Source organism: Aythya fuligula, chromosome 1 (assembly GCF_009819795.1).
Source record: "Aythya fuligula isolate bAytFul2 chromosome 1, bAytFul2.pri, whole genome shotgun sequence".
NCBI lineage: Eukaryota > Metazoa > Chordata > Aves > Anseriformes > Anatidae > Aythya > Aythya fuligula.
Genome location: NC_045559.1, coordinates 63,806,048 through 63,833,733, shown reverse-complemented (window position 1 = coordinate 63,833,733; position 27,686 = coordinate 63,806,048). Strand labels below are relative to the sequence as shown.

Here is a 27,686-nt window from a genome sequence, read left to right as displayed (position 1 = left end):
GTGCAAGAACATTATCTGTTGCTTGGAGAGATCAGATACAGGTCTGAACCCAGAATTCAGACTATTCAGACTCAGTTGCTTAAAAACACAACCTCAACAACTTCTTACCTCTAAGCTTTGCTTTCTCCGTCTGTAAATAGGACAGCAAGTGCAGTTCTTTACAGTACATTTGGCATGCTATACTGAGAGACACAGTGGAAACTGTGAGTAATGAGGATGATGGAGTAGGGGCACAGTTTAAAATGGCTCTCCTGCAACATCCAGAGACAATAGAGGCAACTACGCAGCAGCACCTGGGCATTGAGGCTGGGAGGCAGACAACAACCTTTGTGAATCTGTTCACAGGAGCTGCTGACACATCTGTAGTCACATGTGAAATGGAAGAACATGATCATTTGCAGGGATCAAATTTAGGACTACAAAGAAATGCCAGGCCATTGCTATTGCAAGATCTCCCTGTCTGTGTAAAGGCAGGCTTTGGACTTCGGCACAGTATCTGTCAGGGGAAGCAAGCCCATGCATTGCTTGCTGGAAAAAAAGAAGCAACAAATTTTAATTGTAGCTCTCAGCACGATGAGACTGGAGAAAACGTGTCTCATTGCTGGCCAAATCAATACCCATACAGAATATTAAAAATAGGGCTGGACCAAAGGTGAGGTACCCGCAGCAATAGGTAGCAGCAATTGCAGCAGGAAAGGATTTTGAAATTTGGGCCCAAATTTGGCTGCTGAACTGGCATCCTCCCCACATGGAGCACTGCATTTAGCTCTTGGGCCCCCAACATAAGGACACGGAACTGTTGGAGTGAGTCCAGAGGAGGGCCACAAGGATAATAATAAAAGGAGTGGAGCACCTCTGCTTTGAAGAGAGGCTGAAGAAGTTAGTGTAGTTCAGCCTAGGAAAGAGAAGGCTCCAGGGAGACCTTATAGAAGCCTTCCAGTACCTAAAGGGGGCCTACAGGAAAGCTGGGGAGGGACTCTTGATCAAGGATTGTAGTGATAGAGCAATGGCTCTAAAAGAGGGTAGGTTTAGATTAGATATTAGAAAGAAATTTTTTACTATGAGGGTGGTGAGGCACTGGAGCAGGTTGCCCAGAGAAGCTGTGGCTGCCCCATCCCTGGAGGTGCTCAAGGCCAGGCTGGATGGGGCTTTGGGCAGCCTGGTCTGGTGGGAGGTGTCCCCGCCCAGGGCAAGGGGTTTTAATTAGATGATCTTTAAAGTCCCTTCCAACTCAAACCATTCTATGATCATATGATGATTCTATGATTTTTCTGTGGAGTAGAAGTGGTGTGTGTGTTGGATTTAGGGTTTTTGTTGGACTTGTTCAAGAGAACCATCAAGTTCAAGGGAGATGGAGTTAACATCTTGGAGAGTGGGAGAATACTACAAAGGACTGCCTAATGGAAAGGAAGCTCTCCGTAAGAACTGTGCTACTGCCTAAGGAAAGAAAGATTTAGCCGAGTGCTCATCATCTCTAGAAATGGGTCTCTGAATGAGCTTGTTGCCCCCTGACCACACACATCACATCACCATGCATGGCAGCCCTCACACTCACGCTCTAGCATAAACTCCCCTTGCCATCACTGCTGTGGCTCACAGGGTTAGGCAGAGGCAGTGTACCAGTGCTTTTTATCATATAGAGAGCTGTGCTTTCTCCTTCTCCCTCATCTGAATGGCAAGAAGTAGATCAGGACCAAGCAGCAAATGAAGGCTCATCTTGGTTCCCCAGGGCTGTCTGCAGAAAGCATGTCATCTTGGACAATGCTCAGAAAAATGGGTTAAGATGCTTTTCTTCCCAACGCTTCTATGCTTCTCCTGTGATGCTCACAGCAGGGGGCTGACAAGTTAGCAATAGTTAGCAACATGGAAGGCAGAGCAATACGCAGGCACTGAAGTAGCATGTATGGGTCGTAGGTGCTTCCAGGATTTTGCAGCCCAGATTGCAAGGCTTGAAAAAGTCTTCAAGTGTAGGCTCTTCAGGTGTAGGCTGAGAGATGCATGGCTTGTGTGAGCAGGAGAGGGTCACAGTGAATGAACTGAAGGGAACAATCCAGAAAAGACAGCCACTGAACAGAAGCAGGGAGGAAACCTGGCATCTTGTTTGGAATGGGAATGTTCCCCAATGCCCAGTGACTTACAGACTAAACCATTAGTAGCAGGCCTCTTCATTACCACCAACAGGATGAGCTCCTTGCTTATTTTCTCCATTGAGTGGCTGGAAAAATGGAAAATCCCACCCACTGCAGACCCGGACAGCGAGAGAGCCAGCATTTGCTGTCTTGCTGGACTCACAGCAAGGAATAAATGTTCTTCATCCTCTGCCTCTCTCAGCACTTCCCAGAAAGTATCAGAGGTGCTTTATCTGGATGGGGTGAGACTCCAGTCACAGAGTTCCCCAGCCACAAAACCTCCCAGCATCACTAGTCTTACCCCTGATGGTGCTGAGCTACTGCTAGCAGATGGCAGGCCCTCTGGGAAGGATAAACTGAAATGAAAGACTTGCTGATACAAAGGGGCAAACACATTGCTTGGAAATGCAATGAGGGGCACCAGACAGGGAGTGGGAATGGTGCAGCCAGGGGCAAGGTGGGCTGGCGACTCCTTTATAGGGCAGGGAGGAGAGGAAGAGGCTTCCACACTTACTCCAGGACATCTCTGTTGAACTGTTTCTTGCTGTTGCCCAGGAACTCCCCAATCATCTGGCGGCTGAGGCCCTTCCTCTGGAGCAGGAAGTGTGCCACTCCTATCGGGGTATCCGGGATGAAGCCTCGGGAGATCAGGAACTGGATCCCTTTGTCTGGGTTTCTGAAAAGGAAGGACAGGGACATGGTGAGTTAGCAGAACGCCTTTGAGGCATCATCTCATGACTTACAGCATTGCAGCCCTCAGGGTGTGCAGGGACCAGGGATGAGATCTGGGCACAAGTCCCTTTGCTACTGTCTCAAGGAAGCTGGGGTTGCACCTTGTGTAGGGCAGATGAAGGTGAAGGAAAGCCTTAGAAGGCATTGCTGCCATGGGCAAACGAGGTTCAAGACACAGAGGGGGATAAGCAAAGGGGAGGGTACATTTTCTGTAACAAAAATTCATTCTCTTTTTCATACATTTTTACTGCTCAGCGTTGAGTGACACTTTCTGCTTTCCTTACTTGAAATCCCATGCTCATATTTGCATTATTTCTTCCTCTAGTCTTCCCCACCCTTATCTGTGTTTTTCTTCCCTTCTCTATTGATTTGCCCCCTCAGGCAGAAATCTGTGCTCGTGTGTAGGTGGATGAAAGCATGCACCTGGAGAACGCCTTGTCAGAGCTGGGAAAGAGCTGTGCACGGCTCTCAGACTGAGGGCTTTTCTCCCTCACTGGCTGTGGGTGTCCCTCTCAGATCAGGCTGGGTGCTGAGTGGGCCCACCTGCCTGTCTGGGGGAGCTTTTCTGCTTGGTGGAGTGCCAGTGTCTGTGCCTGCCTCTCAGGGTGTAGCATGTCTCTACCAGTACACACATCCATGTGTGTGCGTGTCCCCTGTACATGCAGATTTCTTTTGTACCATACATGTTCCCAGGAGCCTGTTGTGTCCACACATTTTGTCTTTTTCCATATGTCTCCTATAAGGACACATGTTTCTATGCATCCTGGGAGTGGCCGTGAGTCCATGGGGGTGCCTGTCCCACAGCACACACCGGAATGAGTGTAAGGGTGCATCATGCAGGGGGGTTTCTTCCTATACCTCAGTCTGTCCCACTGAAGGGCCTCAGTCATGGTGCACTATGGCTGAGGGGAATTAGTGCAATGCCTGGAGGATTTCCACATTCTTTTCATTCTCTGAGCTGGTGAGTGGGGAGAGGTAAGAGGGTAGCACCCTTATGAGATGGAAGAAAGGATGACATACTTCCACCATTAACCCAAATTCAAGGATCTTTGGCAAGGCTCAAGGACTGAGTTTGCTTAGGCAGTTCCCTGGGGTGAGGAAAGGATAGGATGAGATCTCCGAGCACGTGAATGCATGATATGTGCAGGCACAGACTGTGACACTGTCAGGTGGTGAAGAATGTGGGTGAACAACATATGTCTAGCTATAAGGGGATCAGCACTCAGGAGAATGGCCTGCTCCCTACAGGGGCTTCATGGTTATACAAAAAGTAGTTGGGCTTAAAATAGTTCTGCTTACTCTGTAATGTCACAAAAAAATAATATCCTGCAGAGTGTGGCATCCTCAGGAGAAGTGTCTGGGAGAACAAGTCAGCCCATTACATTTACAAACAGGAGAGCTGCAAGATCCAATGTTGAAAAACCCAGCCCTTCTTCAAGGAAAAGCAGCAGTGTCCCTTCTGTATTGTCATATAGATCTCCTGGTTCACCTCTGAAGAGCACAGGCTAAGTTTTCTGCTAAGTGCAAGGGTTAGAGGGACATGGTTGAAGTCAAGCTCAGCAACACAGGTTCATAAAATGGACCTTCAAGTGCATACTTCAGTGTTTGGCAAGGATCAGTATAGTGTTCAAGGCAAGAGGATGTTCTCAGCTTCACCAGTGTGACTCCAAAGCCACTGGACTGACTTTGGATTCATTCCAGAGGAACCGGGAGCTGACTGTGGCTAGGAAAATGCAGCTCATATACTGGCATAGATATGAAGATTTCAGAAGGGATGGCACACACATAGCAAGAGGATGTAGGATAAAGCAGGCCAGCTCTGACAGCCCTCCTGCACTCCCCAGAGTGTAACTCAAATATACATGAACATACAAATCTTTCACTAACAGCAGCCTTACATCAGCCATTCCCCAAATTCAAGCTGTTCCCCACAAAATCCTGATAGTGATACAGCACCTCTGCAACTAAACACCTGCAGATGTATCTCACACACTGCAGCATGTGCCTTTTACCAGATGTGAAGCAAATAGCTTCATTTCCCCCCCTCCTGAGCTCCTTGCCATTTCCCTTCGTGTTGCAGGGGTGTTAAGCGCGGCCAGCCAATGCTGCGGGATTCCTCACGTCCTGCTGGCTTTCCCTCTGCCCACGCAGCCAGCTGCCCACACACGCTGAGTTACTGCAGCAGTGCTGCATAACGAGGCACTCTCCCTCCCAGGGAATCCACCCCCTCGCTGTGGAGGGGGCACAGGGAAAGTGCCATAGCAGTGCAGGCTCTCAGGGGCCTGCTCCGAAACAGAGCGCTGCTCACAGGAAACACTGTGTGAGGCCGGGACTGTGGCAGAGGGATTGGGGTGGACTATAGTGTCACAAGGGGAGCCATGTGTCCCTTAGTTTTCCACCCTTTCTCCCTACCCTCCGACGTTTTGTCAGGATAACTGAGCCTCACAGGTTACTGGCACGTTATTTCAGCAGCTAGTTTCAAGGCAGCAGGGGAGGCCTGGCCAGAAAGTTGTGTTTTGTAGCTCTGCAGTGTTATTCAGTCTTTCATCCCACAGGGGCCTGCAACATGCAGTGAACTCAGGTCGCTGAATGAAGGAGGACAGCAAAGCCGCTTCCCCAAATGACCTGGTGTTGCTAATCTGTCACATGAATGTGTGCCAGGCAGGCTTCGGGAGGAGGAGTGGCTGGGAAAAGACATTTTCACTCCTGTTTTATCATCACATCAGTGCTCGTGTCAGCTCTGCAGGAACCAAAGAAAAGCACATTGGATGCAGGAACTCCTGCCAAGCATGGCTGAAAATACTGAAACACATAGTTTGCAGAGATTTGAGCCCCATGTCCACCTCCAGAAGGACTCCTATTCCAACACAAACACTACAACATCTGTGTGGGGCTGGAAATATCTCTATCATAATCAGCCCCCATCTGTCCCCAGTGCCTACCTCCTCTCATTCCAGCCTGCCTGCATTGTTTAGGCAAATCTGTGCACGGCCAGAGCCTGACTTTGATATATACACGTGAACCCACCTGTTCACAACCTAATCTCAGAGCTAGTAAAATGTTCTCCTCAGTATTCTCCTGAGCTCTCTATAAGACCCAAGTCTGTCCTTACAGCATTTCAGCTCTGTTATGTGCTCTGTGTCCAGCCCTCTCATCCAGATTCCTTCCTCCTGGAGTCCACAGCCTCCATCCTACACATATTTAATCCCTTTATTGCTTCTTGTCTGTACAAAACTTTTGTCTGTAACTGTGTAAACCTCTGTCCTTGCTCTGACAAAAAGGCCCATGGTACTGCATGATAAAACATTTTGCCTGTATGTATGTGTTACATTCCCAGCACCTTCCTCAGGGGACTCAAATGGAAACGAAGACAGCATGAGATAAGGGTGTGATGATGGGGCAAAAAAACACTATTTCTCATGGCTTGGTTTGATGAGAAATGTCTCATTGAAAGACAAAGTGCAAATCTAAAGCTCCTTATTGGAGTTCAGCTGCTTTCTGCCAATCTACAATAGGTTATGTGTAACCCTTCGAGTTCACCTCTTCTGAATATACTCTTTGAGCTGCTCTGCTTTTGCTTTCACACCTACAGCCTTTTCATAGGGTATCAGACTCAGATGTGTGAGAGACTGAGATGACTAAACCTGGTCTGTCAGGTGAAAAAAATCCACCCAAATATCAGAAAGAAAACAACAGCCAGAGCATTCATACTGGAATCATTAAGATCAGCTCTTTCTTTTTCCTTGGAAATGCCCCATTTTAAGAAACCGAGGCTGGTTTTACATCCACAGCTATGCTTGTGGCTTTGCAACAGAATGGAGCAGGATGCCAAATGGACAGTAACTGAAGCAACTGAATGTAGGATGCCAATGGACAGCAACACAAGGTTCTGAATTCAGGACAGCATGGAGCACTGGGCTTGTTCCCTTGTCAGGCAGAAGATCGGAACAGCACTGGGGAAAATTTAGGGAAAAAGCTACTGGGCAGCCACCATGTGGTCTGCATTGGATGCTGAGAGGTCCATGCCCTTGAATATGAAAGAACTTCCCCAGAGACAGACCTAGCCCAAGAGCCTGCCATCATCTATTCTTGTGAAGCATGAAGTAGTCTGGGAAACACAAAAGATGAAGAGTCACTTACATATTGAAGAGATTCAGCCCAATGCGGTAGAGGCGCTTCCTCATGGTGTCTGTGGAAAGCGTGGGGGACTTGCAGCTAGCTGGGTTCTCACAATGGTACCGTGGGAGGCTGAGGATCATGGCTTGCAGTGCTTCTTTTGAGGACACCTCAGAAGCTGATTTTGCTGAAGTGGAGGTGCTACTGCTGCTCAGCTGTTCTGAGTTGTCTGCATTCTCAGACTCGGAGCCTTTGCTTTGCCCTGTCTCGTTGTTAGCATCGAGCTGGAGCTTCTGCACTGCCATCTGCCCAGGTTCTGCACTGCTGTCTCCTGTGCCATTAGTGTTGACATTCACCTCGGTGAAAGTGTGGCTGTTCTGGAGAGTTCTGGACTCAGGTAAGCTCTCTGGGGCAGCCTGTGGTTCACTGGTTTCTCCCTCCCCTTCTCCTGGGCTTTCTTCAGCCTTGGTGGCTTGAGAGAGCCCAGCCTGGGCATTGCTGCTGAGGCAGTTTGCCATGGACACCGAGGTAGACGATGAGACAGAGATATTCTTGTTGTCAATCTGGACCGTGACATCTCGAAAAGCCATCATGAGAGTGCTGCTGCTCTTAGGCAGGGTATCTGGCAGGAGCCCTTCCTCTTTCTCCTTGTCCTGCAGCTCAGCTTCTAAGTCTTGGTTTGGCTGCATTGAGCTGGCGCTGAAGGTCTCTCTTATCTGGTATGAGCCTCCATCTTGTAGCGAGCACATGGTCTTCAAGCTCCAAGTGCTAAGGGCATCATCAATAGACTTGGCCAGGGACTGAACTTGTTCCGTGAAGGAGTCCTCCAGCTCAGTCAGCGCCCCGCTGATTGTGGCTGGCAAAGATGGGGACCTCACCAACGGGATGCCCACAAAGTTGTACCCTTCTACTAGGGCTTTCTCAGCAGAGAAGCTCTCGGAGTTCTGGACCCGGACTTTCCTCAGGGATATGCGGCGTGGCATGCGGCTCTCCAGCAGTGAGTTGCGGATCTTCTCAAAGTTCTTGCTGAGCTGGTATTGCCGGAAAGCAGTTTGGATGGTGCAGGCTGCCCTGCGAGACACCAGGTGACCTCCGTATTTGTGCTCTAGCATTTCGATCTGAAAGACACACAAAGAAGAGAGGTTTTTTGTTAGTTGACTTGTGATGGATTTCCATGACCCCACTTGCTACACTGATTTGTCTGTAATGACTGTCAGAGGAACTTCTAGTATTGAACTAGCCTTTTCCTACATTGCTCTGCCCTTGATATCAACAGAAGGCCTCTGTTTAGACATGGCTGTTTCAAGCATCAGCATTGTGAACTTTCTTACAGCTGTACCATGATGATGTCCCCTCCTAGAGCACTACCTATATGAGCTAGAGCCTGGCAGTGCCCTTCCTTTGCATTCCCACTTCTGATGGTCTTTAGGGCAGGCTCATCACTTCAAATACACTATTCCAGCAACGTGTCTTCCTGCTCAACAGTGCTCCGTCAATGTCAAGCATCCCTTGTCTCAGAGTGCTACTATGCTCCTCCCATCCTTAGTCACCTTTGAAAATACTCCCAGAAGAAAGGAGAACCCATTCAGAAAAAAGGAAAGAATAGATGATTTCTAAAAGCAGAAAATGTTGGCTTGATCATAGCAGCTAGCAAGAACCTTCAACTTCCACAGAAGTCAGTGGAAGTTGGGTTTGTTCTGTTTCTTTTAGAAGGCCCTCTAAATCCCAGCGTGTCTTCCTTTCTGATCTCTGACTTTTTTAAGTGTTAACCAGAAGTGAAATGGAAACAACACAAGAACAGAAACACTCTCGGTTTTGAAAGGTAAGAAGTTCTGATTTTAAATGTTGAGACATGATACTAAGAACAACTGGTAGGAGGATTTACTCCTTCCAGAGCTGGTAATAACATATGCACATGTAAATACACATACATACAGCTAAGTGGCATCTGAACAGGCTTCAAAAAGCAAGTATATATGGCCATTTTTCTTTCATAGTCTAGTATTTGTACTTCCTGGGAATGCCTTCACTCTTATTTTTCTGCTGGGCCTTCACTAACATACTATAGGAAAATGTTTGCTGTCTTGGTTCCAAAGGAGTGACTGACAGTGGACATGGGTGGCAGTATGAAGATGATGGTGGATGATGAAATTGGAGAAAAAAGAAGGACGAATTCAAATTAACTTCACTGAGGCTTTGTCTGAACTATTAGTTGAACTCTACATTGTCTACACTTCATAGGGCAGGGCACAGGTGCAGACTGTAGTGTACATATGGTTGTGCACATGTAGAAAAGAGTGTAAAAGGAGAAGAGCAGGACTGAGATACTGGCAAACTCTGTCCTGAATTAACAGAGGATTCACTACATTGTTCGTGTGAAGAGTATCCCTATACACAGATACACACTGCTGCCCCTCAAGCTATGCCTTGCTGGCCCAGTATTCACAGGGTGAAGAAGGACTGAGCTCACAGAAGATCTGAGGTAAAGTGCAAACTACTTTTGTAGTCACAGCCAGAGTGAGACATGAGCCCAGCTCTCAGAGTCATGTCATGTCATCTGCTTCCTTCTTCTTCTTTTTTTTTTTTATAACACTATGTAAGTTGCAGATAAAATCACCAGTGAGTGGTCTGGATACAAGTGAGGGCCTGGAATGACAGCTGTGAGAAGTGCAAATCACCCCTGGCATCTTTCCAGTATTAATTCCCCTGCAAGTAAGGGAAGATGATAAGACTTCAGGAGATGACAGCAAGACAGGAATGACATGAGCCCAGCCATTCTGCCCCTGTTCTGGCACCCTGGCTGCTGGAATAAGAATCAAAGTCTTTGCCCATTGGCACCCCATCACCACAGGCAGCAATAGGTCTAGGGATCCTGTTACACTGGATGGGAGGCTGCCATTTCATGGGCAGAGCAAGGGGATAACATCCTTTCATATTTCCCTCTGCGGAAGTGAAGAAGGGCCCCTTTGTCTTGCACTTCTGTTTTCTGTTTGCCTTCCTTCTGAATTCGTATCTGCCCAAAGGAAGGACCAAAGGCCATCACTGACAAATACCAGCAATTTGCTTAGCAGTAGGGTCAGTCATGCAGTTGTAGAGGCATCTGGCTCAGATCTCTGCATACCCCTAAATAAAAAAGTATTGGCATAGTATTTGCCCTACTGCCCTCCCAAAACATATCTACAGAACTGGCTCTAAAAAATCACCTACACGATGATCATGGATTCAGGTTCATTTACTGCAAGACCCATCAGTAAGTTTCTTTGGAAAACCAACATCTCCACTTATCCCCAGAGTCTGTTTGATGTAGCATGAAAGGGGAATGCAGGGACAAGAACTGATTCTCGGTAGTCAGCAGAAGCGTTTTGCTAAGTTCCCTGTCCCTAGTTCCAAAATAACCATCTGAAATCCCACCATCAATCCAGCACTCCTGCCACGCCGCTTCAAAGCTGGCCTCCCTGGAAAGAGAGTGAGCTATCCCTTGGCCCTTTGTCTCCAGGAGGAAGCTTCGTGTAAATAAATGCAAATTAAACCAGTAACCTGCACAGGCCCAACCCAGACAGTTATTGCTGACAACTGACCATGAGCACTTAATATAATGGTCTGGTTAATCAAAATGTAGAGCTAATTGTGTTGGGAGGGAAAGAGGAACAAATGGGAGGGACAGACACAGCTATTTGAGGAACAGAATAATAGTAAGAGACAAAATAAAGCAGAAGCAAGAGCCTTATAATTATCTGAGGTTTCCAAGGAGGTGACAGCCATTCTGAAAATGTGAAATTCATATGCTCTGATCTTATTAAAGGCCAAGACAAGAAGTCACTGCTGATCTGAAGTAAAAGGCCAGTTTCTCTCATGCAAGGACAGTTCCCAAAAAGGCAGATTTTAACAACTAAGAGGAGAGATCCTTCTAAAAATCTAAAGGAAAGGTGCAAGCTGTCAGTGCCTTGACAAAACTATCACAAGTTTTTTTGCAGTCCGTTATCTCAGTCTTCCCAAAGGACTAGGGCATTAAGGATCAGAACAACATGCAAAGTGAGAGGACTCCTAGCCTAGTCTGTTCTCCAGTTCATACCAGAAGTGCAAGGGCAGGTTCTGCATGTGGTGTGCTGCCATCCAGCCCTGGCCAAAGCAAGGGGCATCTTACAGTGTCTTGCAGCTGGCATAACTAAGTCCCAGGGACTGTTCTAAAGGATGCTTGAGATGACTGCCAAAGCCAGAAGCAGCACACCCATAAAGCAGTGCCCTCCTCACCTGTGCTCTGCAGGAATGGGTCTCTGTCTCGCTCCCCTTGATGCAGCCCAGCCATTTATGGTTCACTGATGTCTGAGACGTTCACATTTGCTACCAGGTCTAGCTAACTGACCCTCCAGAGGAATTAAGGATTTCACACAGCTGTTGGTCTGTTTTCCTCCTCTCAAGAGGAAGAAAGGGCATCCATTAGCACACCACAGCAGTCACAGGTAATGGAGATGTATGTCTGGCTTGCTGCAGGAAGCTTCCCTGCCCATTTGAGGGGCGAGAAAGGCCAGACATGATTGGCCTTCTCTCACTCCTAATAAACCCTATGAATCACAAGTAATTGCCTACTTAAAGCTACTCTTCTCTGGGGAATGATCCGACAGCCAGTGCCAAAGGAAGGGAAAAGCAAGAGGGGGCAAGGGGATTTCAAAGAATAATTAGCTTAATACATTTCTGGGCCTCAACACGAACACTCAGTCTGAGCAATTCAAGCCTTGTGGCTGAATTATAAATGGCTGGGAAATATCCATTGCCACGAGAGATTGCACATGAAGGGAGATTTAACAAGGTCAGCCTAAGGCAAGCTAAAGTGTCAGGCCTGGATGTGGCCGAACAGTTGAGGTACACACCCCATGGCTTTGCTGCCCATCGGCATAAATGCATAAGTTTGCCAGGAGAGAATGGGACTGATCTTCCTCTTGGTTAGCATCAGTTTTCCACCCAGGTTGCCACTGAACATGCCTACATGCCTCCATGTTAGCAAGAAGAGAATCAGGCTTAGTGACAGAATCTGAGATGCTTGAGTAAATGTATGTACTGTCAAAAAAAGAAAAATATCTTGATGATATTTCTCTATCACCCTTTTTTAACACCCCCCCCAAACACACACCAATACCAACCTCTACGATGGAAGGACATTGCTATAAAGGCCATGTGCTAATGGGATGTTTTCCTTCATACATGAGACATCTGTCAGCCCTTCAGCACAGAAAGCTCATCTCTTCTATGATTTCCATTTTACCAACAAAGCATAAACTTAGGAGAACTCTCAACCCGCTGGTATAATCCTGGGGGACAACGACTGGTAGATGAACTGCACCTCCAAGCTGTGCAGAGGAGGCTTTATGCTGCCCTCCTTTCTTAGCAGCACTCAGTCCTCTCTCAAGAGCTAAATGTGACCTCAACTACACTGTGAGGCTAAAGATCTCTCTTTCCACCTGTTTATAATATATTAGTAGTACTTATAGGAAGAAAATTCATGCTGTGACTAGGGAACTACTGTCACTGTGCTGTGAGGGTCTTGTCATCCTTGTTCCTGTTCAAGAGAACTCCTCAACAAGTAAATTGATATGAATACCTGTGAAAACACATACTACAGACTGCAAGACTGGAGGAATTAATACTTTTCTCTCCTTGGAAATCTCCCCTTCCAGAGCAGGAGGTAATCCACGGAGAACATCCATCAGGCTGGGGAAGCACATGTACTATAATCCCCCTTCGCTATGAGAAAAATGGTTCCACCTATGAGACAGGCAAGGTCCCTGCAAGGTCAGTACTGCGAGGCAATGGAATTTAATGAACAAGCAGCTAACATGTCTCTCTGTCTCACATGCATCCAGGGCAGGTCTGGCCTCTGCTGCAGCAACAGTGATGGGACAACGTGACCTTAAAGCTAAAATAACACAGGACACACACTCCCCAGGACAAATCGGAGCATCTCTAGGACATTGAGGAGGCTAAGCCCATATATAGCAGCCAAGATCTGGCCCACCCTGAGGATATGTCACATTAGTCTGTGAAGCCAGTTAATTAGTCTCCCTTGTTTCTTTTCCTGGTGTGAAGCAAAAATTCTGTTTGAGCTGGGTATGCAGTATCTGAGAAGGACAGAGCTAAAGAACCAAGGCCTCTTTTCTGCTCAGGAATTTAGTGAGCCAACGATCTGACATATCTGTTTTGGGACAGCAGCAATGCCTTGAGGGAAATGGCAGAGAGATGTCCCAGAAGCAGCAGTTTCTTCTGTGGGAACCTCATTAGCCAAGACCCTTCATCTGCAATAGCACAGCTCCCACTGAGTTCTCCCACTGAACATAACCTGGACAGTGTTGCTAGCACTTGCTTGTCCACTCCATCTCACATCCTGCAGGGTCTGTGTATTAGACAGCCTCTGGTTGAGCTGCCATTCCAGGGAAAAGTCGGAAACAATTCTTTAGGTCTTGTTTTGTACAACAGCTCTCCTGGGCTGTAATCTGCAGAGACAAGGGGTGGCGAGGGCACATTCCACCTCATTGCCTTTGAGTGAAGAGGCCAGCTGCTATTAGCCCCTGTCCCACTATCCCTGGCTGAGAGCCCCATTGGGAAAGGCAGCTAGAGATGGGTTGACTGTGCTCTGGAGCTAGGCTGTAGCCTCAGGCACAGGAGGAGAGGCTTGCAACTTCCAAGACTGAATGATTTTCTCTCAGCCTGGTAAACCTGCCTGTCTCTTCAGCACCCACCACTGGACTGAAGGATGTGAAGGTAGCAATACATTAACACTATGGTAGATAACTGTGCAGGACACTTCAGAATAAACCACACTCCCCCTAAGAGCTCATGCTTTGAAGAGGCTAACATGGAAGTGCACACGGGTCCTGCCCAGGGTGATCCAAGACAGCAAGATGGCTATTGGAGACTTCTCTTATGAGGGAGGTTTTTTGAGACAATCATTTGCTGGGAACCCTACAGGTACCATGCACTTCTGTGCAGGCAGCATCTCTGGATGCCACAAGCCTCATCTGCCTACAAGTCAACTCTAAACCTACAGTCACACCTGAGTACAATTTCGGACCACAGAACTCTGGCAATGAGGAGCAAAGCCCAGCAGGCTTGGGTGAAAGAAGTGTTGCAGCCACAGGTGGTGAAGTTACTTCCTCTGTCAGCCCCACACAGCCAAAGGGCCAGGCCTGCTCAGGCAGGGCAAAAGATCTGAGCGAACAGGAGGCTAAGGAATTTGCAGAAATACGGCACACCATGGTGTGAATGCAGTCCCACCCGCCCCATCCCCTTCTCCCACAGCCTGAGGAGGAAGCCTCTGTACCTGTTTATTCTTTAGGTCAAGGGAGAGCTCATAATCGGAGGCAGCTGCATGGGAACACGAGGCCGTCCCTTTGCTGCGCTGCACTCTCACTGGGGAGCCCGTGTGGTGGAGGCTCGCCTTCTGCACCAGAGGGGAACACCCCGCTGCCTGCTCTTCTTGGAGCTCCGCATGCTGGGCTTTTAGCGTCAAGGTGTCGGACCTGCCTTCCTGGCCACTCTGTCTGCCGGCCTCCTTCGGATCCTCCGATTCACACCCGGCTTTCTTGCTTGAGGAACCGCTGGGATCGTCACTGTGAACAAAACGCAATGTATCTCTTTTTTATTTGTTTTTTTGATTATTATTTGTATTATTATTACTTGTATTATTCGTGTTATTGTTCACTATACTCTTTCACTGATCTGCATTTTCAATGCTTAGGGAGTCTGCGCTGCAAGGGGTGTCTTTCAGGGATGGAGCAGGACTGTGCAGCTATTCCTCACTCCCTGAGAGCAAGCACACCAGTTCTGCACACACTGCAGCTGCCTGGCTGCTCAAGGTGCTACAGTTGACGGTCAGGGGCCAAAGAGGGTGTCACAGACGAAGGACACCCCTCCTGCCCCCTGGAGCAGCTGACAGTCACCTCTGTGCCCTGCTGCCGACTGCTTGCTATCTCCCTGTGCACCCCAGAGGCTCATCTGTTACAGAGCCTGGATCCCAAGGATCCAGCTTTCCCCTGGAGCTTCTGTGGGCATGTGAGAAACTGTGTGAGGATGGCTGAATGCTGCAGACTTTCCAGAGAAACTCTGGAGAGCTGAGAGCATAACACTGCAGCAGAGCCAGCCAGCCAGCCCTAAGGTCCTGACTCTTTAAAGCAACTCTGCGACACAGCCATAGCAGGCTGCAGAGCTTCCATAAAAGAAGCCGTTTCTTTCTGAGCCACAGGACAGATTGCTGTGCCACCAAGGTCTTGTGGAGAAAGCAAAACACCCTTTTCTCCTGTCAGCCACGGCAGTAATTGTATGGAACCAGGCTTGACAGCAGTGCACTTTAAGAGGGCTGACATGTTGCTCCGAACAGGACGGGATTAGCATATACCCCATCCATTGAAGTACCAAGGAAGTCTGCTGTTAACCTCTCTTGCCAAATGTTTTCTGAAATCATCCAATTTCAAACAAGGCTTTGGGGGGCTGCTTGAACTATGGGAGTGTTTGTTGCTATGTCAGTCTCCTTCCAGTGGCTACAGATGAATAATTTACAATTTCCCAGAGTGGGCAGGCCAGCCCGCATGAACTCTGGACTTTGCTGCACAGTGTACACCAGATACAGCTCCGCTGTTTTCCAAGGGAGCACTTAGTCGATAGCAACATTGAGTTTGGAAATAATTGCTGCAGAGCCAATGCATTTAATTCCATTGAAACCAAAGATGTGTACTGCCTCCCATATTTAAACACGATTATGTTATTCAATTCACTTCTGAATCATATTTCTTTCTCTTGGATTTGCTCCATATATGATCAGTTCTGCTGTCACCTAGATATCAAATCGTTTTATGATTGGTGTTGATGTCAGAGCAAAATCGGGGAAATTAGATATGATTTTCTGTAGTTCCCAAATTACTTAGAAGCATTTAAGACTCATTTGCAAAAGTGCTGTAAGCTCTTAAGAGCACAAGTCTTCTAAGTAGACTTTACCTCGTAAGCCTAGAAGCACTTTTGAATACCTACTGTTACTTTAAAATGAAGTTTGTTATCTTCAATGGCAATTTAACAGTCAAATTTAGAAATATTCTACAAGGGCTCTATAAAGTTTCTGTGAGGACTCTAAATGTGATGAGTCAAACACAGTACCACAACTTCAGAACTAAGAAGGTGGGATTAAAAAGTAGAAAGCTTCTCCTTTCATATGCATGCATGTATTCACCAGTCAGACTTAAAAAATAAATTCAAATAAACCAATCTCTTACATTAATTCTACATAACCAACTTGGTCAAAGAGCATTAAGATGACATAGCTGTGCATTCATCAATCAGGAAATGTTTCCATTAAAATGAAGCACAAAACTGTCCTGTAGGGTTGTATACCTTATATTTTGCTGTTGTACTCCTGACACCATATAATTCAACATGTTTTTTTCTAAACCTGAAGATGTACATGTAAATAACTCCCCATTTCTAACTCCTTCTGTTCTATGTCCAGCCACATTTTAGGAAACATTTATAAACTTTCGCCTTACAATTCTCACTGTAATACCTTCCTTGGATGCCTCTGTTCTGTCTGCTCTCCTTTTAGCTAGCAGGGCAGAAATTTTTGCCCTTGGCTCGAGGGATGACCAGGTGAACATAGATTTGATCATGTTTTCTTTGAAATGCATGCCAAAACCCACAGAACTGCTTTGGTGGGAACTGGATTGTATCCTACAAAGCAAGTTCAACTAGATTCACAAGCTCTGATTCAGCAAGCCACGTACCCCAAATTGCTTTGCTGAGTCAAGGCCACAGTGCAGTGTGCTGTCTTAAGGGCAGGTCAGAGCCTGAGGCAGTGGACTAAAGAGTTAGCGGACTTGTCTGGGAGCATGAATGGACTGTAAATGCCAGCAAATATTCCCTGACATGATAGTCCTTTAAACATTCACATATGTGCTTAACTATATTTTTCTGAGAGCTTCCACTAGCTGCCATAAGACTGCTCATGGTAGAACATGAAGTGTGTGCATAAGATTTTGCAGCATTCAGGCCCATTGCTCTGTGAAGCTGTACGTCACCTCTGGTGTCATTGCTTTGTGGGGCTGTGTGTCACCTCCAGTGTATGCTGCCTGCTTGGTTTTCTGTCACACACAGTTTAGTCTGAGTAACATCTGTAGAAACGGGATATCCTGTATACCCAGCTAATATAGAACAAACAGTAGGCTTTATAGAATCACTGAATAATCTGGGCTGGAAGAGAAGTCATGACCTCTCTACTTCACTGTATGCTCAAAATGGGTCCATTTTCAAAGACGTGGTTGATCTGGGCCTTCTCCAGTCAACTCTTGAGCACCTCCGGAGAAGAACATTTCCCAGGCTCTTAGGAAAGCCTTGTCAGGGCTCTTAGTGCACTAGCAGACTTTAAAGGCCTGACCAGCCTCACCTGGACCCCCACCAATATCTCCTGACCCAGAATCCCATTTCAGCCAGCCCAGGGCCATTGGTCCCTGCACTAGCAGCACCATAAGGGTGCTGATCTCCAGCCCCACCACAGCTTTCCCCTTTCCACAGCCATGGAACTGCTTGATCTGGACTCTGACCTGGAGGCTGACTCCCTAGCCTGACCTTGGACCTGCCTCGTCACTGTGAACCTACCCAGAGATCATTGATTCTTGATACTTTCAAAGACCTGATCCTTACCTTGCCCAATCAGGCAGAGGATGTCAGCCCAATCCAAAATTCTCAGAACCTCTTTAACCCTCTTGGACCTCATTAGACCACCAAGGTATTCCTCAAGACAGAGGAGGGCCCTAAACTGCAACCACTGAGTGCCTGCATTTGGTTAGAAATGCGTGAGAAGCACCACCAACCTCAGTGCTCCCACGTACAATGCATAGCTGAAGCAACCCCCTGAAGACGCTTGGCTAAGATAAGAATGTAAGCTAACCACACGTACACATATAACCTTGTCTTCCTCTTCCGTGCATGCGCTGAGCCCGGTGAATACACCCATACAGAATGCACTGCACTTATGTGTGGAATTTTCTGAGGGTCAAAACTCGGTCAAATCAAAATCAGATTCCACTGAAGCACTCAAAGGCATTTTTCAGCTAGATATTTTTATGCTAACTATAAACTTTTTAACCCCCTGCTGGTTTGGCTGTTGTGCTGTTCAGAAAGAAACAGCAAATACTCATGCTGAAGTGGGAATACTGTCTACATGCTCTTTTGTGAAAAAATGGCTGAACCATTTTTATTTAGTGGGGGAAAAAAAAGCTCCAAAGAAACAGACAATCCTACTTCACCTTCAGGTAAGAGACCAAACCTGGGAAATTTCAGCTTGATCTGGGAAACTTCAGTGACTTACAAGAAACGGATTTTGTTTAGCTTCCTGAATGTTAGCATGTTAACAGCAATGGATGAGGCCCCATATGGGAGAGACAAAACACACTTCTAAAGATCCAAACAAATACTGCAATGAAATCCAGGCTAAAACCATAATGATCCTGATTTTTTGACACTGTCCTGAGTGACACAGTTGAATTGCACTGGTAGATAAGTTTTTATTAACGAGTAAAGGCTTAGATGCTATTGTAATCATAGTAACAACAACAACAAAAATAAGAGTAAGAAACATAAATAACGACAGACACTACAGTATGGAAAAAATGTTATTAAGCAAATTATGGGTATATAGATGCTTTCCCTTGCCCAGTGGACAATCAAATGTTCTAGCTGTGTGATGAAGGAGAGGAATGGTCCTATTGCACATTTGGTTTCTTGGATTAGATTTTTTTTCTAACCACTTGTAATAATTAAAAATCCCACACAGAGTCTAAGGTGTGAATCCCAATGTCCTGGCCAAACTCCAAGTAGGTTAATTTAGTTCTGTATCCCAGCACCACTCCTGCAGTTTCAGCTGTAATCAGTGTTCTTTACTTGCTGTCCTAAAGTATCATATACCACTGTTTCCCACATTTTTTACAGCTACTCTTGCATGATAAATGAAGCAATTTTCTGCGCATCATGCAATCAGGTAGGGAAGATTTGTAATGTCTTTGAATTCTGTTTGATCAAAAGTGGTAATATTAATGTAAATCACTTGCAATCAGATAAAAAAGGAAGACTAAAAATTCATCTGTTCTCTTCTTCCTGAATGTTCCTCTATGACTTTTGTGATCCACAGCAACTAGCTTAGTCATTATTACAAATAGATTTCATCGGCTGCAGAAAATCTCTCTCAATTGTTTCAGGTATCCCCTCCTCCTTTTACACTGCTGACGTGTATACTCCTGATGCAGACGGAGACCAGTTTTGTTATCAAAGATGGTGACTACAGATGATATGATTCAGGTCTTAAATGAAATGGAACAGCTAGTCTAGCATAAACCACATTTCAAAACAGGGATATCAGGGTTTTGGAATGAATCTTCTTTCAAGAAAACAGGATTGTGAAAAAGCTCTCACCGAGACAATTCAGCTGAGCACCCATACATATTTTTGTCAGTGTCTAGAACAGGTAAATGAAACTACTGGAATTTGGCTTCTAGGTACAGATTTCTCAGAAAAGTTTCCTATAATGAATACACCAAGAGATGAACATACCATCATAGAGGGATGATAGATGAAAAATCAGTGATACCAGCTCAAATCAGTAATAACAGACTACTAAGCCAGAGATGCCCACCAGCCCATTCCTAGTAGTATCAGCTCCCTGTGTCTGTACAGAGCTGTTGTATCATCCTGCATCCTGGGAGACATCTGACTGCTTTTCAGTTCTCACTGATCAAGAAGCTGCACTTCCTTGCGTTCTCCTCACCAGCTACTTGCTGTGGGAAACATATATTTCCAGCTTGGCAAGGATCTGTGCTTCAAACTGCCAGCTTTAGCTGAACCATAGTTATTCATTGGATCCTGACTGCCAGGTTTAAACATTCCCATACTTGAGAAAGAACATGCAGCCCATTGTCCCCAAATGTTTCAGGACAATTTCAAGCTAAATTTCCTGTAAGCAGGAACACAGAATTTGGGTGCTCCAGACATTACATTCCTTTGCCCTTGCTGTCAAATATTAGAAAACTTTCGCAGTCTGAGATTAATTTTCAAATTTCTCAGAAATATATTTACAGGTAGCTGAGTGACTAAACAGGACTGTAGGGCAAGGAGAACAACTGTTCTCAAGGACAGTAATGTTAGACCTGTAAGAAATTAAAACTGAACTTTCTCACTGACCATTCACTCCATACCTACACAGCTCCCATGTGGTCAAGACACAAAAGACATCTCTTTTCTCCTGCTCGCCTACAACAAGAAAAAAATATTGCAGATAAATAAGAGCAATAACAGTAACAGAAATAGCAACGTCTCTCCTGGACTTGACTAGAGATGTAAGAAACCAGTCACCCAAGAAGAGGATGCTCGGATGCCCTTTTGACAGGCACAGTGGTGATGAAAGAAGGTCCAGCTAATTGGGTAGGAGGAAGCTGTAGCTGTGAGGTGCTACTAAAGTACTAGAGGGGCTGATCTCAACTCCTCTTTGAGTCTCTCTGGCACTCTGGGAAAAGACTACATTGCAGTTTCACATGTGTAACATCTCCCCCATGGTATTCAGGGTCAGTGTACATCACTCTGCCCTGTAACTGAGGCAAAGACTAGGGGGACCAGTTGCAAAGGGCCACAACAATTTATGAATCCATTTCACAGAGCCTTTCACAAGGATCAGTTGGTTAATGCATATATGCTGCTCTGAAGTGCTGTAATTGATTAGTATTACCATGACCCAAGCACCATATAAGACTTCAGAGTTTCAGAGATACCAGAACAAAAACCTTTAGAAAATATCATATGGAGTATTAGAAAAAGAGTTCATTAGCATATGCAGAGAGAAGTCCAGACCCCAAGTCTGCAAGAAATTATTCTCACTCCGTCTTAAGACATTTCAGCATTTCCCCTGTCCTCTCTCCTCTCCCTCCTCAGGAAAAAAAAAAAAAAAAAAAAAAAAGAAAAACAATTGCTGACTTAGCAGGGTCCAAAGTGCCTTTTCAGTTTATTTCATTTCAGTGTTCCCTGAGGACACCCATAACATATGGTGAATGGGTTGATCAGAATTCAATGAAAAATGGCTGAGACAGGCTTGGTAATATATTATGGGATCTTTTCAAGGTTCAGAGATTTCTGACATGCTGGGTGTCTGAGTGCAGAAGAATTGCTTTTGATTTGCTTTTAAGTTCAGGTTTTAGGGTGACTTGGAGGCAATGCTCTCTGGGAGGATGCTGAAAATGATGGAAGGCAGAAGTGTCTCCTGCCAGAGAGGCAGGGAACTTGGAACTTGATCTTGGCAAATCATCCCCTGCCAGCCAAGCTGCAGCTTTCTCAGACAGTCTCCCCCAACACAGCCCAAAATAGGAACAAGATTCTGATTTTGTCTACATTCACGTAACACCTTGCAAAGCAGTGGCACCAAGCCATCTTCTCACACTAGTTTTACCCAAGAGGAATTAATGATAATTAACCAAGCTCATTACCCATCCCAGAATACATTACTTGTTTCATAAAAAGGCTGGCACACATACCTGTAAAATAGACTTGACAGTACAGTATGCTTAATATATTGGAAATGAATTAAATTTAACATCCTTTAGCAGAGACTGAAACTGGCAACATCTTTCCAACATTGCTTGAAGTGGTTTTGGCAAGATGTATATTAAGCAGGTAGAATATGTAATAATACTAACAAACGTCTTGAACTTCCACAGGGTCCGATGTGCCAAAATTAAGACCTCCGCTTCAGATTTGGTATTTAAACGTGATACCCATGTACTGGGTAACTTCCATGTTGTTGTGTTGTTCCGTCTATTGCTGCAGGAGTGCAGGACTCAGCCTGGAAAGTTCAGCCTCTTTTCCTCAGCTGCTCACCACACCTTGGTGCTCGACACCCTAGGTGGTGGCTGCAGTGCTGTCTCTGCAGGTTGGACTGGGAGAAGGTCCCACAGCCTGTCACTGCACAGGGGTTACCTGTGGCTGAGTCAAACAGGGCACCTGTACTTATTACTGAGGTGTGAAAAGCACCAAATGGACACTGAAGGCACAGGAGGCCCCAGCCCTACATGGTTTAATTACTTTTACTTTAACCCCAGACCTCTGTTGCCTCTGCAATGTTTGGTAAACACGACCTTTTAGAGGAGGAAAAAACAGATGGCATCCTGCATTAGTGTAACTGCCCGCTCAGCACCCCGGGAAAGAGAAACTTGGCTTCTCAGCAGCAGTCTTTCTGCCACTTCGACTCAGATCTCTTGGCTCCTCATCCCTGAGGCAGGTTTGAACATCACCAAATTCGCTGACAAAAGCCTGCCGGTGCAATCATGCAGAAGATAGAATTTCACTGCTAAAATGAGATGAATTCAGGGCTGGGAGGCAGCAGAGCCTCTACAAGGGAAGGAAACCTTGCATATCCCCTCAGCCCACTGCTCTCCTATTTCAGCTACCTGTCAGGTCAGGCACACAGCTCTTGGGATTTATAGACCTAGGCAAGGGCTTCCGTGGTTTTCTTCTTCCACCTGTTGTGACAGACCGCCAGGGCTGGACTGCCCCTCTTGGTTCTTTCCTAAGGGACTGGGGTCACTGGCTACTGAAGGCAGTGAGGGAGATGGTTCACAAGACCTTTGTGTAACCCAGATACATTTTGTGGCCGTTCTCAAATATCTCAGCTTTTTCGCTCTTGTGATCACCACAGCCCAGTAGAAGGCCACTGTTTGTGTCAGACCAACATGAAGGAAGCCCAGTTGTCCTCCTCAACATAAAGAGTGACACAGACTCAGACCACCATCCTCCATACAGACACTCAAAGCATTATTCATCAGCTTCAGGAAAGCAGATTTGATCCAGATTTTAACTTCTCCAGTGTGTTCAGATCTGGGATTTGGGGTTAGCTTATAGCTGAAGACCAAGATAAAAACAGCATGTTTAGCAATCCTTCCCCCTTTCCCCAGCCAATGGCTATCATCACAATCTTGTGCAGCAGGCACAAAGCTCCACTTTCCCATACTCTAACCTACCGTGTCACTGCTGCTTCATTCATACCCCGATCCTCTTTATGTGACTTCTCTTTTCCAAGGCCTTAATCCCTTTTCTATCTTTTCTCATTCCTATTTGGAACACAGAATATCTTAGCAACTTACACATCTGGACATACAAACTCACATTCCTCCAGGGCCTCTTCAACTTTTCTTTCCTCTGAGGAATAAAATGTTTCCCATCCCTATACTTTATACTCCGACTTGAATTTTTTGGGTCAAGATAGTGAAGAAAAACAGGACTTTGTCTTGACAGTCAGTCCTATTGTGTTGAGCAATACTATGGCTGGTGCTGAATGGTGTTACACCAGAGGACTGCACCAAAGTCAATGGAGGATCTAGCCCTGTATGCTGTATTTTTAAGACAACCCGTAATATGACTATCAAATCCAGTTGTGCTGTAACAGCACAGCAATAATTTTCACAATGCATCTCTGCATCTTGACCTACCACTCTCGCATTAGTGTATCCTGGGAAATTACAAGCATCTATTATATCTTGCCACTCACACAAGAAGACATATGTGCAGAAGAGTACCAGCAAAATGTACATACAGCAACCTATCCTTATTTTCCCTCTTTCCCCAACAGCTGGGATGAGAGAGATTGCAGTCAACCCAGATACACAGGCAATAATAACAGCAGCACAACCTATTTATGGGAAAGCAGCAACTTACCATTATGGGACATGAAAAAGGTGACACATAGTTCTTGTCACCAGGCAAATATAGCTCCCTGTGGGAGAGCGTTACAAACTGTATATGGAAAGAACCAAATTACCAACGAGAGACAGTTATAAGTTGTTAGAGTACATTTCCAAACTGAGTGGCCAGAGTCAGGTTCCTCAATCTAGAAAGAAAACAGCCTAATTTGCAGTCATGCAAGCTGGTCTTTAACTTACAACTCACCTCAACGACATTTGTGTGAACTTGACAGCCCTGAAAAGCAGGACCACTAGGTATGGACTAAGTAACCTACATACCCTCTTAGTGACTTCACTTTGGATACCCAGGAGAGTAAATTGAAGTCTCATGGGAAGTGAGATTTAAATCTATAAAATTAACCCAGAATTGAACAGTACTTCTACTTGCTCTTATACAGCATATTAGTAGTTCCTAAGGCAGGCTTGCTGCACTAGTACTGCGTGCTTATACAAACAGCTCTGGGAACTGAAAAAGGAAAGGTAAGTCTTGTCCTACCTAATGTTGTCTCCTCAGTACCCTCATTAGACAGCTTACGAACTTCCCTTTAGCTATTAGTCCTGCCTCTCTCCTCATTTTCCCCTCTGCACTAAGTTTCCATCTAGCCAGTACAATTGCAAGTTACCATGTACAGCAATGAGAAAAGGTTTGAGCAGAAGGCTTTAGGAAATGGGCTAGGCATTTCCATTTTTAGGACATGTACCGGTGGGAACCAAGAAGCCCCTTTCTGCACACAGAGGCCTGCTTGCTGCTGTCTTTATCCCATCCTCCGCTCCTTCCACCCTACTAGCAGTATCCTTGCACTACACTTCACCTTCTAGGCCTCATCCAGATTCTGCATCCACAATCTCTGAATGGAGCACGAGGGGATTAAGCACCCAAATCTCACTCAGTCTCAGTTCCTGATTATGTCTTGATGCTTTTCTTCAGGATGGTCTTTCCTCACAGAAGATGGGGTGGACCCCAGCTCTTCTGCAGTTTTGAGGTGGGACAGTCCCAAAAATCTCCCACCATTTTTAACCCCTCTCCCTCAGCTATCCAGCTATTTGCAGAAACCAGAGAAAGTTGGGCTTGAAGAACCCAAAGAACAGCTTGAAGCTGCAACAGGGGAGGTTCTGACTAGATATTAGGAAAAGGTTCTTCACCCAGAGGGTGGTCAGGCACCAGGACCGGCTCCCCAGGGCAGTGGTCATGGCACCAAGTTTGCTGGAGTTCAAGAAGTACTTGGGCAATGCTCTCAAAAATAGGGTCTGATTTTTGGGTGGTCCAGTGTGGACCCATGAGTTGAACTTGATGATCCTTGTGGGTCCCTTCCAACTCAGGATATTCCATGAAGTGATTTGAGCAGTTGTATAGTGTGCTCCTCTTCAGCCTCTCAGACCCCTCAGTTCTTCCTGGAGGATCTGAAAGCCCGCCAGGCAGAAGAAGGACCTCTGGAGCATAGTCATGTGTTCCCAATAGGGGGGCTTATTGTATTCAAACACAGAACCTACCCCACAATGATGAATGTGCATAGGAGCAAGTTAGTATTGTAGAACACAGAAAAGACAACAGCCCCTTGGTTCAACATCACACTGCAAGAAAATGTGTGATAAAAAGAGCCTCATTCCTATCACTGCCAAAGAAGGTTGGCATGAACAGGAATATTCTGGTCAAAGGACTTGCTCATTATCTTCTGTTCTTATGTTCTGGTTCCCTCCAATTTCTTGCATTTATGTTGTTGTTTGTTTTTTTTTTTTTTTTTTTTTTTTTTTTAACTTTCTGCTTTTTCTGCTGCCTTCTCTTCTGTCATTCTCCTCCTCTGTGTAGCATGGCTGCCATCCCTTTTCCTATCAGTCTCACTGCTTTCTTTCTTGAGCTGAGTATGTCTCCCTTTCTTTCTCAGAGGCTCTTTTCTCATCACTTTGCCAATTTCTCAATATGTACTTGCCTCACCTCTCTCTCTGCCTTGTAAGCCATGAAGAAGTGTGTAGACAGGGTCCACAGAAATAACCTCTTGAGTTCAACAGAATGCACCTTAGTGCACAAAAGATCTGAAATGGACCGGTTTTAGGGGTGGGGATAAGATCTTGACTGAAGCAGATCAGGTCAATTGATACCAGTAGGGGATTAGAATGAATGGTGTTAGCTCCACCACAGTCCATCTGCTATTACTTTATCAGCCGTCTGCCCATTTTTCAGTGCTAGATACAGGACTATTTCCAAAGCTGTCATTGCTTCTCAAGCAGCTCTGTGGCATGATCACACAGAAAGAACAGGATCCAGAAGGTGTTAATGTTGCATTCCACTGGTACTGAGAAGTTGCCGTGTTATGGACAGGGAATTCTTTGCAACACGGGGGAGAGAACATGAGGTTCATCTGCAAGTCATGAGTAAATCACTCAAAATTAAAGAAACAAACTGATAGCTTAATAGCTCAAACACCACTTAAATAGCTGCTGAAAGTGGCTCCCACAACTGCAGGGTTTGGCTATGCTCAGCTCTCACTGATATTACCACTCTTGTGGACCAAGAAATGGAAAGTGCTGTCACATGCAGGAGCAGAGTACTTAAATCCACGTCTGAATTCCTTTAGAGCAGGATCCACACAGACAACAGAAGCAACAAGGGCAAAGGAAGGAGTGGAAGGACGTGAGGCCAGGAAATGGCTGGATACAGCCTCAGGCTCTCAGCAAACACAGGTGTCTGAATGGTATCTTTGCAGTTTCAAAACAGGATACTTCAGACTGGTTTCCTTTGACCTTTCTCCTGCCATCTTCTTTCTTCCTTAAGAAAGGTGTCAACAGAGGTCAAATAAAGCAACCAATGTGACAGAAATGCTCCAACTGCTGTCAGAGATTGTAGTTTTCCTGTTGAAGAGCCCATCTATTCCTCACTTTAACCCCACCACCCCCAACATGTTCTCCAAATTTTCCTGAAAGTGGTTGCACCAGCTGTTGGAGAGAAGAAGCAGAGAAACATCTGCATGGAAGACAGTGCAAAAATGTTCCATCCTGGTGAATCTCCTTACAGGACTGAGCTACTGCATCTGAAACTCACCTCCCGTTTCTCTGAATGCTTCCAGAAAGGGCCATTCCTCAAAGGTCATGTACCAGAATTGCCAACTATTCTTCCCTGAACGAGATTCCCAAGGTTGTTGGTAGCTGTGATGTTAGGGATGTTCTCTAAAACATTTTTTTGCTTATAATTGTGTTTCAACATTTCTCCTAAATCTACGTGCACTAAATACCTTTGCAGTTCTGGACCTAGGTTTCTACAAAGCAATTGAAGCTGCTGGTTCTGACTGTACAAAATGCTCAAAAAAGCAAGAATCTATTCACTCTCACACTTGGGAAGAGTTCTGATCTGGGTCCAGACATTACTCCTGGCCCACATCTCTGTGTCAAGCTGAAATCAAAACTCAGACAACTGTGAGCCTGGGGAATATTTATGTGAACTTTGCTGACCCATCCCTGCCTGTTCGCAGCATCTCCACAAACTCCAGTTGTAATATCTTGAACAGAGGATTATTAAGTCTACAGGGAGGAAAGAATAAGAAGTAGATGAGCTGTTAAGAAGCAGAAAAAATCCTCTCGTCATGCCTGTGACCTCAATAAGGCACAGAAATGAGAAAAGAAGCACAAACGGGATGTGCTAACAAAGCAGAAATGTTGCTCAAACTTCTCCTGTGCGTTTTCAAAAACGGTGCTGTGGATAGCTTCAGCAGGAATGAAAATCAGGCTGAGGAGTGTTGTATATAAAGTCTCTTGTCCTCGGAGCACACAAGGCACAGAGCATGGTTGTGGAGGCTTGCTTTACACTGGCATGTCCAGGTACTGTAAGCCTGACCTGGAGTGTCCTCCATTACGAATCAGATGAGAATTCAGCCTCTGTGTTCCACTAATTCTGGGAGCTTGCACTTGACACTGCAAGCTGGGGGCCAATTAGTCAGAGTTATTGTGCTGTTTTGTGTGGTAGGTTACA

At 45.8% G+C, this 27,686-nt stretch overlaps 1 protein-coding gene across 3 annotated transcripts in view; it reads right to left on the bottom strand.

The window, feature by feature from the left end:
* The window catches only part of IQSEC3 (IQ motif and Sec7 domain ArfGEF 3), a 100,879-nt gene that overhangs the window by 24,518 nt on the left and 48,675 nt on the right, over nucleotides 1-27,686 (bottom strand). For 2 of the 3 annotated variants that reach the window (XM_032207693.1, XM_032207692.1), the window contains exons 1-3: nucleotides 14,290-14,348; nucleotides 7,002-8,095; nucleotides 2,644-2,805 (exon numbers count right to left, since the gene is read on the bottom strand). In XM_032207693.1, the coding sequence (XP_032063584.1) occupies nucleotides 2,644-2,805; nucleotides 7,002-8,089 (1,250 nt within the window). In that variant the 5' untranslated portion in view covers nucleotides 8,090-8,095; nucleotides 14,290-14,348. Of the gene's footprint in view, nucleotides 1-2,643; nucleotides 2,806-7,001; nucleotides 8,096-14,289; nucleotides 14,579-27,686 lie in introns of those variants that run through there. The other variant, XM_032207691.1, reaches the window with a different exon arrangement.